Source organism: Gobius niger (assembly GCF_951799975.1).
Source record: "Gobius niger genome assembly, chromosome: 12".
Classification (NCBI taxonomy): Eukaryota; Metazoa; Chordata; class Actinopteri; order Gobiiformes; family Gobiidae; genus Gobius; species Gobius niger.
This window is the reverse complement of record NC_136863.1, coordinates 32,740,570-32,754,243: the sequence shown is the minus strand read 5'-3', so window position 1 is coordinate 32,754,243 and position 13,674 is coordinate 32,740,570. Positions and strand designations below refer to the sequence as shown.

The window sequence follows — 13,674 nt, the reverse complement described above, 5'->3', positions numbered from 1 at the left end:
GTGCATAGTAGGGATGGGCGATACCACACGTTTTGGAATCGATACGATACCGATACTTTTGGGGTAATTTTTTTGTCGATACCGATACTGGTCATTTCATATGGGTGAATGTATTTCAATCAATATACATTTCTAAAACTGGTTATTTTATATAATTAATTGGTCCATTAAAATGATATTACTTTAACTGGTTAATTAAACAATGTTAATGTGAAATTAAATACATAAACAACATTTGAAATTAATACTTAAATGACAAACAGAACCTAAAGCAGAATGATATGACTGGTTCAGTTCAATCTTTTGATAATTGCTGCCTGCCTTCTTTTTACATATGCAAATTAGTATTGATACTTTTTGCCCAATATCGATACTTAAAAAGTAGCCGTTTGGTATCAATATACTGATATTTTGGTATCGAGCCCATCCCTTGTGCATAGGGCCACCGCAGCCACAAGGGCCGCTCAGTCAAACTACGGTGTTGTTTCCCCGATTACTCAGCGCGTTGTTACGAGCCTTTCTGTCTCAAAGATGAGTTGAATCCACACGGTTCTAACAGTAACTCTGGTTCTCTGAATGTGCACAGTCTAAACGAGTCGGGCGACTCACAGGCTGATCCTCAGTGTTCAGACAGAAATAACCGTCAGGTGCAGGTTTCAGTTAGTTTTACATCAGCGGTTCCCAAACTGTGGCTCAGGGACCAGAGCTGAGAGAATGGGAACATTTACCAGTTTTTTTATTAACAGTTTTTCTTTTATTGCCTTTTTAAGTTGACAGGACAGTAAGTAGATACAAACAACAACGACAACAACAATTCAGACAGACAAATAAAATAAAAACACGCCACAAATACACACCACAGAGACAACCACACAGTTGGGGTGGGAGGGGTGGGGGTGATACAGTATGTTAGTTGATAAGAAATTGCGCATGTGTTCTATTGTTTAGTGATGTCACACTCTTAGATGGAGGCAGTTCCTTCAGTTCCCCAACAACAGTATTTACAAATGTTGCACCAACGTCTACCTCATGTTTTAAGTATTGTCTCCGCTCTTAAACATTATCTTCAGAGGAAACGAATCGGTCCATAGTCCGAGGCCCATTTACCATTTAAAAAAGTTGGGAAATAGACTATAGTCGTCCTAAATCCCAGTCTCACAGTGGCTTAGTGGTTAGCGGTTCTTACACAGAGGGGCGGGGCCTGAAGTGAGGTCATTATTTTCCACTTCTGCCCTGCACTCCTGCACAGTGGAACCGTTTTTGACCGTAAATGGATTCGCTCTTCCTCGACTTACCATGCGATGCTTCATGTTGGAGTTCTTCAGGTGGTTCTCCATAATCACCTGCAACTACTTCGTGGCTGTTCATTCACTGTAACTGGAGATGGTCTCATTTGGCTCATGCTTTAGTAATGTTAGGGTATAATTTATACACAATGCTGCCCATTTAACGTTTATTTTACACCAGATTTTGTCTTTATTGCGTCTTGATCTTGGCCTGGTGTAAGCAGGGGCGGACTGGCCATATGTCCATTCGGGCCTCAACCGAGCTTTACCTAAATCTAAAAGCTAAAAAGGAAAGCAGCAAAATAGCGAGAAAAAGAGGATGAAAACATTGGAAAAATGTGCTGGAAAAGCGACAAAAAAGCGACAAAAAATGTGATGAAAAGGCAACGAAAACGTGAGAAAAACACGGACAAAAAATGATAGAAAAAATAATGAAAAAAACAACAAAAATATGACAAAAATGTGGCGACGTGACGAGAAGTTTCCATCACTTTTGTAGGTCTTAGCTTTCAAGTGAGGCGCTACATTGTTGCTCTCCAGACGAGAAGCTTTTAGATTTGGGTAAAGCCCAGTATAAAAAAATATATAAATCTAAAAGGAATTCCGTGGAGTATGGTGCACCACAAGGTTCAATTTTGGGACCATTATTATTTATTACTTACATTAATGATTTTGCTTCTGTTTCTACGACCACCTTTCCCGTTCTTTTTGCTGATGATACCAATAAAATAAAAAAAATTAAAAAATAAAAAGTCGACCTGGGGAAAATGCACTCGGTTAAGGCGGGTGGTAAGAGGTTAAAATATGTATTTGTGGAAGTGTCACATTTACACTAATTTGGGCCAGGCTGGTCAGAGTCCAGGGCTGTTTTTCAGTCCCAGTCCGCCCCTGGGTGTAAGTGAAGTATTTGAAAGACTGCGCATGCGCCTGACAGCAGCCATGGTAACGGAGAGACGCTGAGCTCCAACATGGCGCGCTCAGGACTGAAGCGGCTCTAGCCTCAACAACAGTGATGTTTTCACGCTTACATTTGATTTATGTCGTTGGAAAAGTGCGCACACGCCAGCGGAGGGGCCGGGGCTGCTCTGTAGTCGCATAGTTCGTCACACAGTTTGAGTTTAGCTTCGTTTAGCTTCGTTAGCTAGCTGTTAGCATGTTAGCAACGGTTCCCAACTAACCGGGAGTAGCAACGATCCGCGTCATTAAATAATGGCTTTTTACGAAGTGTATTCTCATCCAGCTTTGATTCGGTACAGAAGCAGCGTGTGCACCAAAGCCACGCTGTTTGTTGTGGTGGTCTTGTGCCTGACGTACATCCCCCCTCTGCTCGTAGCCTACAGGAGCCAAGGTAAGCGCTACAGTTCAGAGGCAGGGTGTCCAAACATGCTCAATGGCGATCTGTGGCCGCAGGTTTCTGGGTGAAGACGAGCACCTACGAGGAGCAGCCGGTGGTGCGCTTCCAGTACGAGGTGATGGTGGTCGCCAGCACCAGTCCTCAGGGGGACTACGTGGCTTGGAGCACGTTCCCTCACTTCAACCACCTGCAGGGAGGGCACCTGCGCGTCCCAGCCGTGTCCGTGAGTGTCTGTGGCCACTGTCTCCAGACTAGTAGTGTTTTTTTTTATCATTATGAATATGAAGATGTTTTTATTCCCTTCATATAAACTCGAAATATAATAATAGGGTTGAAAAATAACCCACAAAGTTAGGAAACCAATATTTTGACTGAGGGTATTATATAACTTCTATGTAATTCTAACTTTCACACATTATAGAACTTCATCTGGCAATAACAGTGGGACATCTTGTAAATAAGATAAGATAAGATAAACCTTTATTGATCTCACAAAGGAGAAATTCACTTGTTACAGTCGGCGTTCAAGAAGAAGAGTTAATAAAGTGCAGCTGATACAGAGATTATTACACATGTTACTTTACAGTCTTATTGTACAGTCTGACAGCAGTGGGGATGAAGGCTTTGCGGTAGCGCTCCGTCCTGCACTGAGGGTGTCTCAGTCTGCCACTGAGAGAGCTGCTCAGCTCTTCTACAGTCCCGTGCAGTGGGTGGGAGGTGTTGTCCATGATGGAGGTGAGCTTGGCTAACACCCTCCTGTCCCTCACCTCCTCCACAGAGTCCAGGGGGCAGCCCAGGACGGAGCTGGCCCTCCTGACCAGCTTGTTCAGTCTGTTCTTGTCCCGCTCTGTGCTGCCCGGGGCCCAGCACACGGCAGCGTAGTGGAGAGCAGAGGCCACCACAGAGTCATAAAAAGTCCTGAGCAGAGGCCTGTTCACTCTGAAGGACCTCAGTCTCCTCAGAAGGTGGAGGCGACTTTGGCCCTTCTTGTACAGGGCGTTGGTGTTGTGGGACCAGTCCAGTTTATTGTTGAGGTGAACACCCAGGTACTTGAAACTGTCCACCTCCTCAATGTCCTCCCCCTGGATGTTCAGCGGTGTGTGCGGTAGTGGCTTCCTCGTGAAGTCGATCACCATCTCCTTCGTCTTACTGATGTTCAAGCACAGGTGGTTGCGCTCACACCAGTCCACAAAGTCTAGGATGACTATGACTATGATGAAATAAGTGAGATCATAGGGGACAAAGGCTTTTAATTCACCCAAACTGCCCCATGTACTGTAAAGTCACATGCTTCCGGCCCATCAGTTCTGTATTTGTCATGGTTGTTGTTCTGTTGCAGGTGAGAGAGGAGGATGAAAACCAGGATGGAAAGTGTGAGCGGTTGTTGCTGCAGATGAGTCTACCCCTGAAGCCTGAGGAGCATCTCTACAGCCTGCAGCTACTGCTCACCTTCAACTACCAGCTCTTTGTATGTCCCCATAACACACACACACGTCACATAAACACGCCTCTCTAATCATGGTTTAACAGTGCCGTGTGTCTTCAGCGCATGTCCACTGTGGCCATGCAGAGTCTGGCCTATGTGCACTTCTCGTCCGCGGTCCCCGGGGCCCAACTCTTCATCAGTGGAGACCTGCGCCTGCAGCAGAAGGCCCCCCTGCCTCACCGCGGCCTCTACAATGTCTATAATGTGAGAACATGCTCATTCTGCCTTTTAATCCAGTTCAGATCATAGACTGTGAAATAGCAATCAAGGGAGGCGTGTCTTCCTCCATAGCATTCAGCAAGGGCTAACGAAAGCTCATTCATGCTAGCAGTTTCATTATAGGCAAGGCAAGTTTATTTGTAGAGCACCATTCATACACAAGGCGATTCAAAGTGCTTCACAGTTACATAAATACAAGAAAGCAAATAGAATCAATAAAAACATCAACATAAAATTAATCAATTACAGTAAAAGGCGAGAGTGCAGATAAAATACATTCATTATGCTCGGGCAAAAAGAATTTGGATTTGAACATTGTCAGAGTCGAGGCCTGTCTCACATCCTCGTGAAGACTGTTCCAGATTTTAGCTTTAGCCTCACCGTGTTTAGTCCTGACTCTGGAACCACCAGGAGGCCCCTCCCTGAAGTTCTCAGGGCCTGAGATGGTTCATACGGCTGTAACATGTCAGAGATGGACTTTGGAGCTAAACCATGAAAAGACTTGTAACAAGCAGAGCTGTTTTAAAGTCTATTCTCTGAGCGACAGGAAGCCAGTGCAGAGACCGGAGCACTGGACTAATATGGTCGTGTTTCCTGGTTCTTGTCAGGACTCGAGCAGCAGCGTTCTGGATGTTCTGTAGCTCTCACAGCTCGTATAGAGAGAGAGATTATATAGAATAGGGCGAAAAGAAAAATATTGGTGGGTGTTGTGTGTGTTAAGACAAACACATGGAGGTCAGAATGACGAGCTTGTGTTCAGTATCTGAAAGAGGTAAAAACAGTTTCAATGGAAAGTCCATTAGAGCAATAAACGTCCAGAGCCGGCATCCACTTGCTTTGATTACACAATGAAATGCATTCAAATGATAGTGTGAAATAAAATCACCCTCATATTGATTAATCTCAATTATTTGAAAGCAAATAAATAACATTTACTTGAGACGCTGCTGATTTTTTTTCCTTTCTTTTTTTTCCTCCACTTCAAACTGGTGTTTTCCCCAATGAGCTGTTAGTCCGGTTTCCATCTGCACTTGTCATTTGGTAAAATGGAGGAAATGGGGAGTTCTGGTCATCGCTGCGGTAACTCCATGAAACATATGACAAGGGTTTCATTGACTTTTTTGATTGGACCAAGTGGAATTTTCTGCCAAATTTCATACATTTTCACCAAACTACGATTTTTACTCCCCATATAAATGTTTGTTCAATTTATCATCACACCCTTTTTAACACATCAGAGCAAATGGGAACATTGTTTTTCTGATTGTTTTTGAAACTCTCCACGAAATTACATAGTGAACCGGACGATGTTACTATTGAAAGATACATCTACACCACAAATATAAACAGTAATGCATAATCGAGGAAGAAGATGATCTGGTTCTTTTCACTAACGAGCTGTGTTTGAGCCATTCATGCTAAAGAGTCGGAGAAAAGACTTGATTGGGTCATGAGATAAGATAAGATGGTACTTTATTGATGAAGATTTTATCACTCGTGTCCTGTGCCCCTGCTGCAGGTGTCGGTGATTGACGGCTCCAGTCCGTTTGCCCGGGACTACGAACTTCAGCACATCATCCGGAAGTATCAGCAGAGGAACTGTAAGCAACGATCCCCCCTGTTCCCATTACTGTTTTGATTCCAAAATTGTAAACCCACAGCTCCATTTGTGCTACTAATTTCTTTAAATGTACTATAATGGTTCAGAGCCCTCTTGTAAGAAAACAGCCATACCGTAAATTCTCTAATACTGGCCTGTATTCCATTAGCGGTTGGGTCTCCGACAGAGGCCGGGTCTCTGACAGGGGCCGGGTCTCTGTAGAAATATTCCCCATGTTAGGAGTTTGTCTCATACTGGTGAATGAAAACTCATGTGCAGGAAGTAACAAACTGAACCCGGGCCGAGGGGGACGCTGCGGAGGAGCTGATCCGAGCGTAACTTTGACACAGATTTAGCCACTTTAAACAAACAGGGGGAGAGTTGTGTGACCCTCCAGGGTTTTAATAAAGTCTCCATCGCGTCTTCAAAGCACGTCCAGCTGCTCCGTGTGCAGGTCAGTCCCACGCCTCAAAATAACTCCTCCCATCAGCGCGAGCGTCTCGTCTTCTCTCGGGTCAGTCTCATGATCGATCACAAACACAAACGCTCCGTCTAAACTCGCCTTTTACACAAGAGAACAACAAATAATCCGGTCCGCAGTAAAAACGAAACAGAAACCTGCAGTGACACTGATGTCAAAGCTCCGCTAACAGCAACGAAACACTTCCTGTTGTCCCGACAAAATAAAAGGCGTCAATGTTCCAGCCGCTGGGAGAGGGTTTGAAATGTTCATTAATAAATGAACCTAATATTTTAGGTGCAAATGGACACAAATCTCGTTTTTCTTCGTTTTCCTGGTCGTCTGTTTTGCTCAAATAGAAATAAAGGCCTGTCTCTAATTGTGGCCTGGTTCCAATAAAGGCCTGGTCCTGATGCCCTCGAGTAAATAAAGGCCCCGGCTTATATTAGAGCATTTACTGTAATCCCTCTCTGTGCTTGTCTCCTGTAGTGACCACGGTGCTGTCCAACCCCATGCCTGTGTGGACACCAGGACGGGCCTCCGCAGCCCCATTTGAGCTGAACGCTGAGATCCGCTACCCGCTGGAGATCATCACATATCCTTTCAATTTAATCCCCACAACTGTCAGAGAAATATGACAGAACGTCCAACTCTACCTCACGACTTGGCACACATACTGCAGATAGTTTAAAGTCGGGTTTTATGTTTGTGTTTCTGGTAGACTGGATATACGAGGATGACGCTTACAGTAATGGGTGGAAGTGTAACCGTAGTGTGAAAGGACATGCTCTTCCTCGCTCTGTTGTCATTGTAACTTTGGCTTTTCTTTGGTTTATTGAGCCATTGTTGTCGGGAACAATGCACAGTGTCCTGCCCTGAGACGGTTACGGTTTTACTCCCTCTCATGCCTCATTGTCACTCATAATAATCTCCTTTCTCATGTCGCCTATTGAGCTGAACAAGCTGAGTTATTTGTGTTTTCGTATTGTTCTTGCGGTCGTTGGCCTTAACCCAGGCGCTTACGTATCGGCCCGGCTTCTGGGAGACCATCAAGTTCGCCTGGATCCAGTACGTGAGCGTCCTGCTGGTGTTCCTCTGGGTGTTCCAGCGCGTCCAGACGTTTGTGTTTGAGAGGCAGCTCCTGACCGCTGTCCCAGGGCCGGTGCCCCATCACAAACTGCACTGAGGTGGACCTGGACCGCCGCCATCAAGGCCATCAATGGAACTTTTGTTTTTCTAATAAATCTTTTTGTATCTTTGTATCTTGATATGTTTGTTTGCAAAGTAGAAAAAACACAGAACAAGCATACAGTATACTTTATTGCACATTAAGTATGAGCTTAATCACGTTGTTCTAGTTCACCCATTAACTAAGGTGGAAAAAAATGACTGGAGTAATAGAAGAGGTACGTTTACTCTGCTTGAATAGTGCATAATGTGCGTTAATAATTTATTGGTAGTTCGATTCACTACTTTTTACATGTTTACTTTTAACAATGGTAGGAAGAGACGGCTAGCAACTGTATTTCTTGGTGAAGTTTTATCACGCAGTACTTTTAACTTCTACAGTATTACTTGAGAACTTGAACAAATCAGGTGAAGTGAATAATATTTTCTCATTACAACAACGCTGTAGCAAAAAATCTGACCTTTTCACTCAAACTCGAGCCGATTTTCCACCATTTACTTTTACATGCGTCATAATTTTGGTCATTTCTCTATACTTGAGTAAATATATATCAAAGTATACACACCGCTCTTCTTTTTGTGCCATAGAAGAAAGTGGTCAGTCAGAAACTCCAGTCAGTTTCACACTTTCAGGGAGCCGAAAGGGGCCGACCAGCTCTCTCCTCATGATTCTGGCCCAAAACATGACTCCGCCCCCTCCTTACTGACGTCACAGCTTTGTTGGGACATGGTGGTCGTTCACCAAACATCTACTACTCCATTGATCTGACCAGGGGCGGACTGGCCATATGTCCGTTCTGGAGGAGCACAGAAGGGCCACTGGCTCGAGGGCCACCGGTCCCGCCTCAACCGAGCTTTACCCAAATCTAAAAGCTACAAAGAAAAGCATCAAAATAGCGAGAAAAAGAGGATGAAAGCATGAGGAAAACACGGACAAAAACACAACAAAAAATGATAGAAAAAATAATTAAAAATGTGACAAAAACTCAACAAAAATGTGACAAAAACTCAACAAAAAATGATAGAAATAATAATTAAAAATTCAACAAAAAAGTGACAAAAATTCAACAAAAATGTGACAAAAATTCAACAAAAATTCTACAAAAATTCAACAAAAATGTGACAAAAATTCAACAAAAATGTGACAAAAATTCAACAAAAATGTGACAAAAATTCAACAAAAATGTAACAAAAATTCAACAAAAATGTGACAAAAATTCAACAAAAATGTGACAAAAATTCAACAAAAACTCGACAAAAATTCAACAAAAATTCAACAAAAATGTGACAAAACTCAACAAAAATTCAACAAAAATGTGACAAAAATTCAACAAAAATGTGACAAAAATTCAACAAAAATGTGACAAAAATGAAAAAAAATAAATAAAAAAATAAAACATACAAAAGATGACACAACACAGCAACAGCGCGAGGAAAAAGCGAGGTGCTACACAGGCCTATATAATAGCCAAAGAGGACAGAATGCACTTGGTTTAGGCGGGGGGTAAGAGGTTAAAATATGTATTTGTGGAAGTGTCGCATTTACGCTAATTTGGGCCAGGCTGGTCAGAGTCCAGGGCTGTTTTTCAGTCCCAGTCCAGCCCTGCATCTGACCATCCAGGGTCACACGGCCTCATCAGGGAACAAGACTGTTTGAAAATGAGTCTTCATGTATTTCTGAGCCACTGCAGCCGTTTCTGCTTCAGCTTCAATGAACCGTTTAGGGGAGGCCCGGATAGAAGGTTTATGCACAACTGCAGCCTCTGGAGGGTCCGACACCTTCATGTTCAGGAGACTCTAGAGCTTTGTAGCATCTGTTCTCTTAATCTGATGTGTTTGTCTGGCTGAAACCGTCCATATTGTGCCATTATCTGCACAAACCCGTGATTACGCTTAGTCTTTCTTGAAATATCGAAGGTTTTCACACTCAGACCAAAGCATTCAACTATTTCACGCTTTTCATCAGCAGAGAGACCCTTTTTCTTTCCCATATTGCTTGAAAATGACGATCTGCTGAATAATGTGGAACGTTTTAAACCAGCAGTTTTTCCCGTAAGTGAGCTTAACCTGACAACTATTCATCCCAGATCTCTGAGATTGATGTCCCGAGACACGATATCATCCATGAGTTTCATTGAGACTAATTTGGAATGCAGTGTAGAGTATTTGTAATATAATAGTCTAGGTCAGCGTTACCCCCGGATCTCACTGTCCAATAATGTTCTGTTGTATTGTTGCAATTGTAGGCGAGGTGTAGGAGAGAGGGGAACAGCCCAACACTTTTGTTTGGATATTTGATCCTGTCTCAACCCAGCGCCTGGGGCCTTCCACTTATGCCCCCCCCCCCCCACCCCGCTCCCCCCGTGGCTCCTCCTCGGTGGGATGACGAGCCCCGCTCTGACAGGAACCGGCTGCTTCCTGAAGCTCAACTTAAACCAACTCACACTCAGGAGCATAGACAGAACAATGGGTAAAAAAAAAGACTTGTTAAGGGCGCTCGACTCAAAGCAAGAAGTTCTAATGTTTGTTCTTCCGATAAGGCCTTTCTGTGTGGAGCTTTGGGTTTCCCTATCAACCCAAAAATGGTAATTCCTCTAGCTAGGCATAATCCCTTAAGGGGAGACACTACAGGCAAAACTCAATTTTTTCAGTTTTCAGGTTTTGGGCCAAATTGGTCTCTGAACATATAAGCTTTCACCCGGAAACAGAAAATATGCCTAATCTTCACAATAACATGTTTAAATATTGCGCTGATTCAATGTTCCCCCATAGACTTATATGGGAGAATGCAATTTCAAGGGCCTTTTTCTCAAAACACATTTTTCTGTCATTGTGGCGACACTATGTCCACGTCAGTCGGACCTAAAGACTTCACATTTTCCAGCCTTGGACTGAACAATATTTGGAAGATTTTTTCAGAGGGATTTTTTATTATCTTATCCCTTAAGCCCCATTTATTGAGTTTTGAATGTCAAAAAATAAAATGTTTACAAATTTTTCCACTAAAAAACAGCTTATTTTAAAACTAAACAAGAAATCCCAAATCCGCTCTGAGAAAGTCTTGGTAACTCATTCATCAATAAAATAAAACCATTAATTTGAATGTAGCTCTGTCCATTATTCAGATTTCGTCGAAAAGATGGGAAATTTGGGGCATTTTTAGGCATAAAAACACCTTGTTCTTATATGAAAAGATAAAATGACAGAAAACTTGCCATGTATTTTTTTCTCACATTGGATCTACAGCAAACGTTTCAAATTGATCTCTGTAAATATACATTTTTTCCCTCTTCACCTGCAGTGTCTCGCCTTAATCAGTCCTGGCTCAAAATCTGGAGATGGTCCTTGTCAGAGTCTACTCCAGGCTCTGTTTTCCTGTGCCGGTCTCCTTTTCCTCTCCCCCTTATTTGGAATCTGGCTGGGTGTGGTCGTGGCTCCTCCTCCTGCTCCAGGGCTGGCTCACACACCTGTCTCCAATCTACTCGTCATCAGCTGTATAAAGACTGGCTTCTCCTCAACACCTCTGCCAGATCGTCAGTCTTCCAACGCGGTGAACATTGCACCGACTTAGGCTTAGTTTTTGGTGATATTTTGTAATACTTACCTTACTCTTTTTTTGCTTCAGCTCCTGCGTCCAACTCAGCTCCAGCCTCAGCCCTGCCGAACTCCAGCCCCAGCCAAAGACTCCAAGAAGAAACCCCCATCTGCACATTCTTTTGTAAAAATAAATACTTACCTTTTTCCGGCCATCGCATCTGCAATTTGGGTTTTCATTCTTGTTGAGCCGTGACAGTCCTCAGATACTGCACTGCTCCTCACAAGTTTCCCCAGTGGCATTCAAGGTTATGGGACAAATGCATCCGGCAAAATTCCCAACAAGTTAGGCTTACAACTTAACCACATGAGCCTAATCCTAAAACAACAAATCCAACTATTATTTTTTTGTAGCCCTTTAAAAGCCAAGCTGAGCCAGATCCTTTCTATCTTTTTTCCGAGGTCTCCAGTGATGATCCATTGCAGTAGAGATTGTTATGCTGTGGTTGTCAGAACTGGGTTGGTTGAGTTGAGGATATTTCCGCCATCTTCAGAAACCTTTTCTCGCTCTTGTCAAAATGTCATATTAGATGAAGAACACTGCATCTTGTGAAGACCTCACACCCAAAGGGCTGGTCAGAAGATCCCCCACACCCAGCACAAGACTTTAAGACCCTTCACACCCTGCACAAGACTGTTCACTCTCCTTTTGTGGAGGATCTTTCACGCCCAGGACGGGACTGTTCACTCCCTGAAGGTAGAAGAAACGTTGGGGCTCTGGAGAGGCACACAGATAAAGACCAGATTAGAAATAACAGCCTCATATGGCAAAACTCTGCTGACTCAGCGCTGCACCTGCAGGCCAGGCACATGTTCGGCTGTGTGCCTGGCTGTGGGGGAGGGCCGAGAGGAGACTGTGAAGAGGGTGGGGTTGGGATGGACCGAATCAAATGTCCTGGGTTTAATTTCCTGTCCTGTCTCTCGAGTGTGAGCGCCGACAGGGAACATTCCAGCTCCGCATGAGAACCTCAGAGCATTTTGTGTTGTAGCTTTTCCTCTGTTTTCTTACAAACCTCCAGAGTTTAGGCCAAACAGCTCCACAGAAGATAAGAAACGTAATCAACAAAAGCAAGCCATGCATTTGAACGTGGCTCTATCCATCCTATAATTCAATTTACGCAAACGACATGACATCCCTTCAAACATATTAAATGATAAGGCCTGTTTAAGACTATAAAATATTTGTTGCAGGCACACGATGGTCCACAATGGTCATTTCTATCTATTTACGGCCTTTCCAATGGCCACATGGGACAGGGTCTCGCCCGTCTCACAGTTGGAGACCCCTATACTTTAGTAAATTTAGCCAACGTCATGGAAGATAAGGGATAAACAATTACAAAAAAGAACAGCTAAACCTTAGGCTGCTTAAAGAGGGGGTATTCTGCTTTTTTCAGTCCCATAGCACCAGTCTATATCACACTACAATGATGACAAACCTTCTGTTGGTCTGTAAATGCAGTAAATTAGAATAACTGCCTTGTATAAAATGTCTCTCTCAAAATGGCCGTAGTGAATGTCTTGAAATAGGCCTCTGTCTCTTTAAGAACCTCTGAGCCGATCACGTTTGCTCCAGTTTGGTATTTGCACAAATGTAAAAGCTTCTTGAAAATCAAAATAGTGACAAAAATTTGAGAAGAAAGGCACGAAAATTACGGAAAAAGAGACAAAAGTCACGAAGGAGCCACAGAAAAATGCGCCAACAACGCAAGGAAAAAGATCCATTTAGATCAGTTCTGTAGGTCTTAGCTTTCAAATGAGGCGTTATACGTAGCTGGCCTTTTAGATTTGGGCAAAACCGATGAAAAAATCTGAGAGAAAATGCACTTGGAGAAGGTGGGGGTTGAGAGATTTGGTATTACCCAAATCTAAAAGCGTCTTGAAAAAAGTGGGAAAAATTTGATGGAAAAAAAGATCAGTTTAGGTGCATTTTGTAGGTCTTAGCTTTCAAATGAGGCCTTACACTGGCCTACAGGGTGTATAAACTTAAAGAGGGGGTGTTCTGCTTTTTTCAGTCCCATAGCACCAGTCTATATCACACTACAATGATGACCAACCTTCTGTTGGTCTGTAAATGCAGTAAATTAGACGAAAAAATGACAAAAAAATGACAAAAATGTGATAAAAATTTGTCAAAAAAAATGCAAAAAAATGACCAAAAAAAATGACAAAAAATGACAAATGTGACAAAAATGAGTTGAACACCCACAAAAAATGATGGAAAAAAAATCTGATGACGTGAGGAAAAAGATCCTCTCGATTCAGGCGGGAGTTAAGAGGTTAAAGAGGGGGTGTTCTGCTTTTGTCAGTCCCATAGCACCAGTCTATATCACACTACAATGATGACAAACCTTCTGTTGGTCTGTAAATGCAGTAAATTAGAATAACTGCCTTGTATAAAATGTCTCTCTCAAAATGGCTGTAGTGAATGTCTTGAAATAGGCCTCTGTCTCTTTAAGAACCTCTGAGCCTTTAGACACGCCCCCT

At 43.0% G+C, this 13,674-nt stretch overlaps 1 protein-coding gene across 1 annotated transcript; it reads left to right on the top strand.

Annotated features, from left to right (window-relative positions):
• The first annotated feature begins 2,210 nt into the window (after positions 1 to 2,210).
• Positions 2,211 to 7,621, top strand: tmem231 (transmembrane protein 231). Its single transcript, XM_079568035.1, has 7 exons — positions 2,211 to 2,634; positions 2,697 to 2,863; positions 3,980 to 4,108; positions 4,187 to 4,330; positions 5,865 to 5,946; positions 6,895 to 7,000; positions 7,429 to 7,621. The coding sequence occupies exons 1-7, from the start codon at positions 2,496 to 2,498 to the stop codon at positions 7,589 to 7,591; spliced, it is 930 nt and encodes a 309-aa protein (XP_079424161.1). The 5' UTR covers positions 2,211 to 2,495; the 3' UTR covers positions 7,592 to 7,621.
• Positions 7,622 to 13,674: the final 6,053 nt, after the last annotated feature.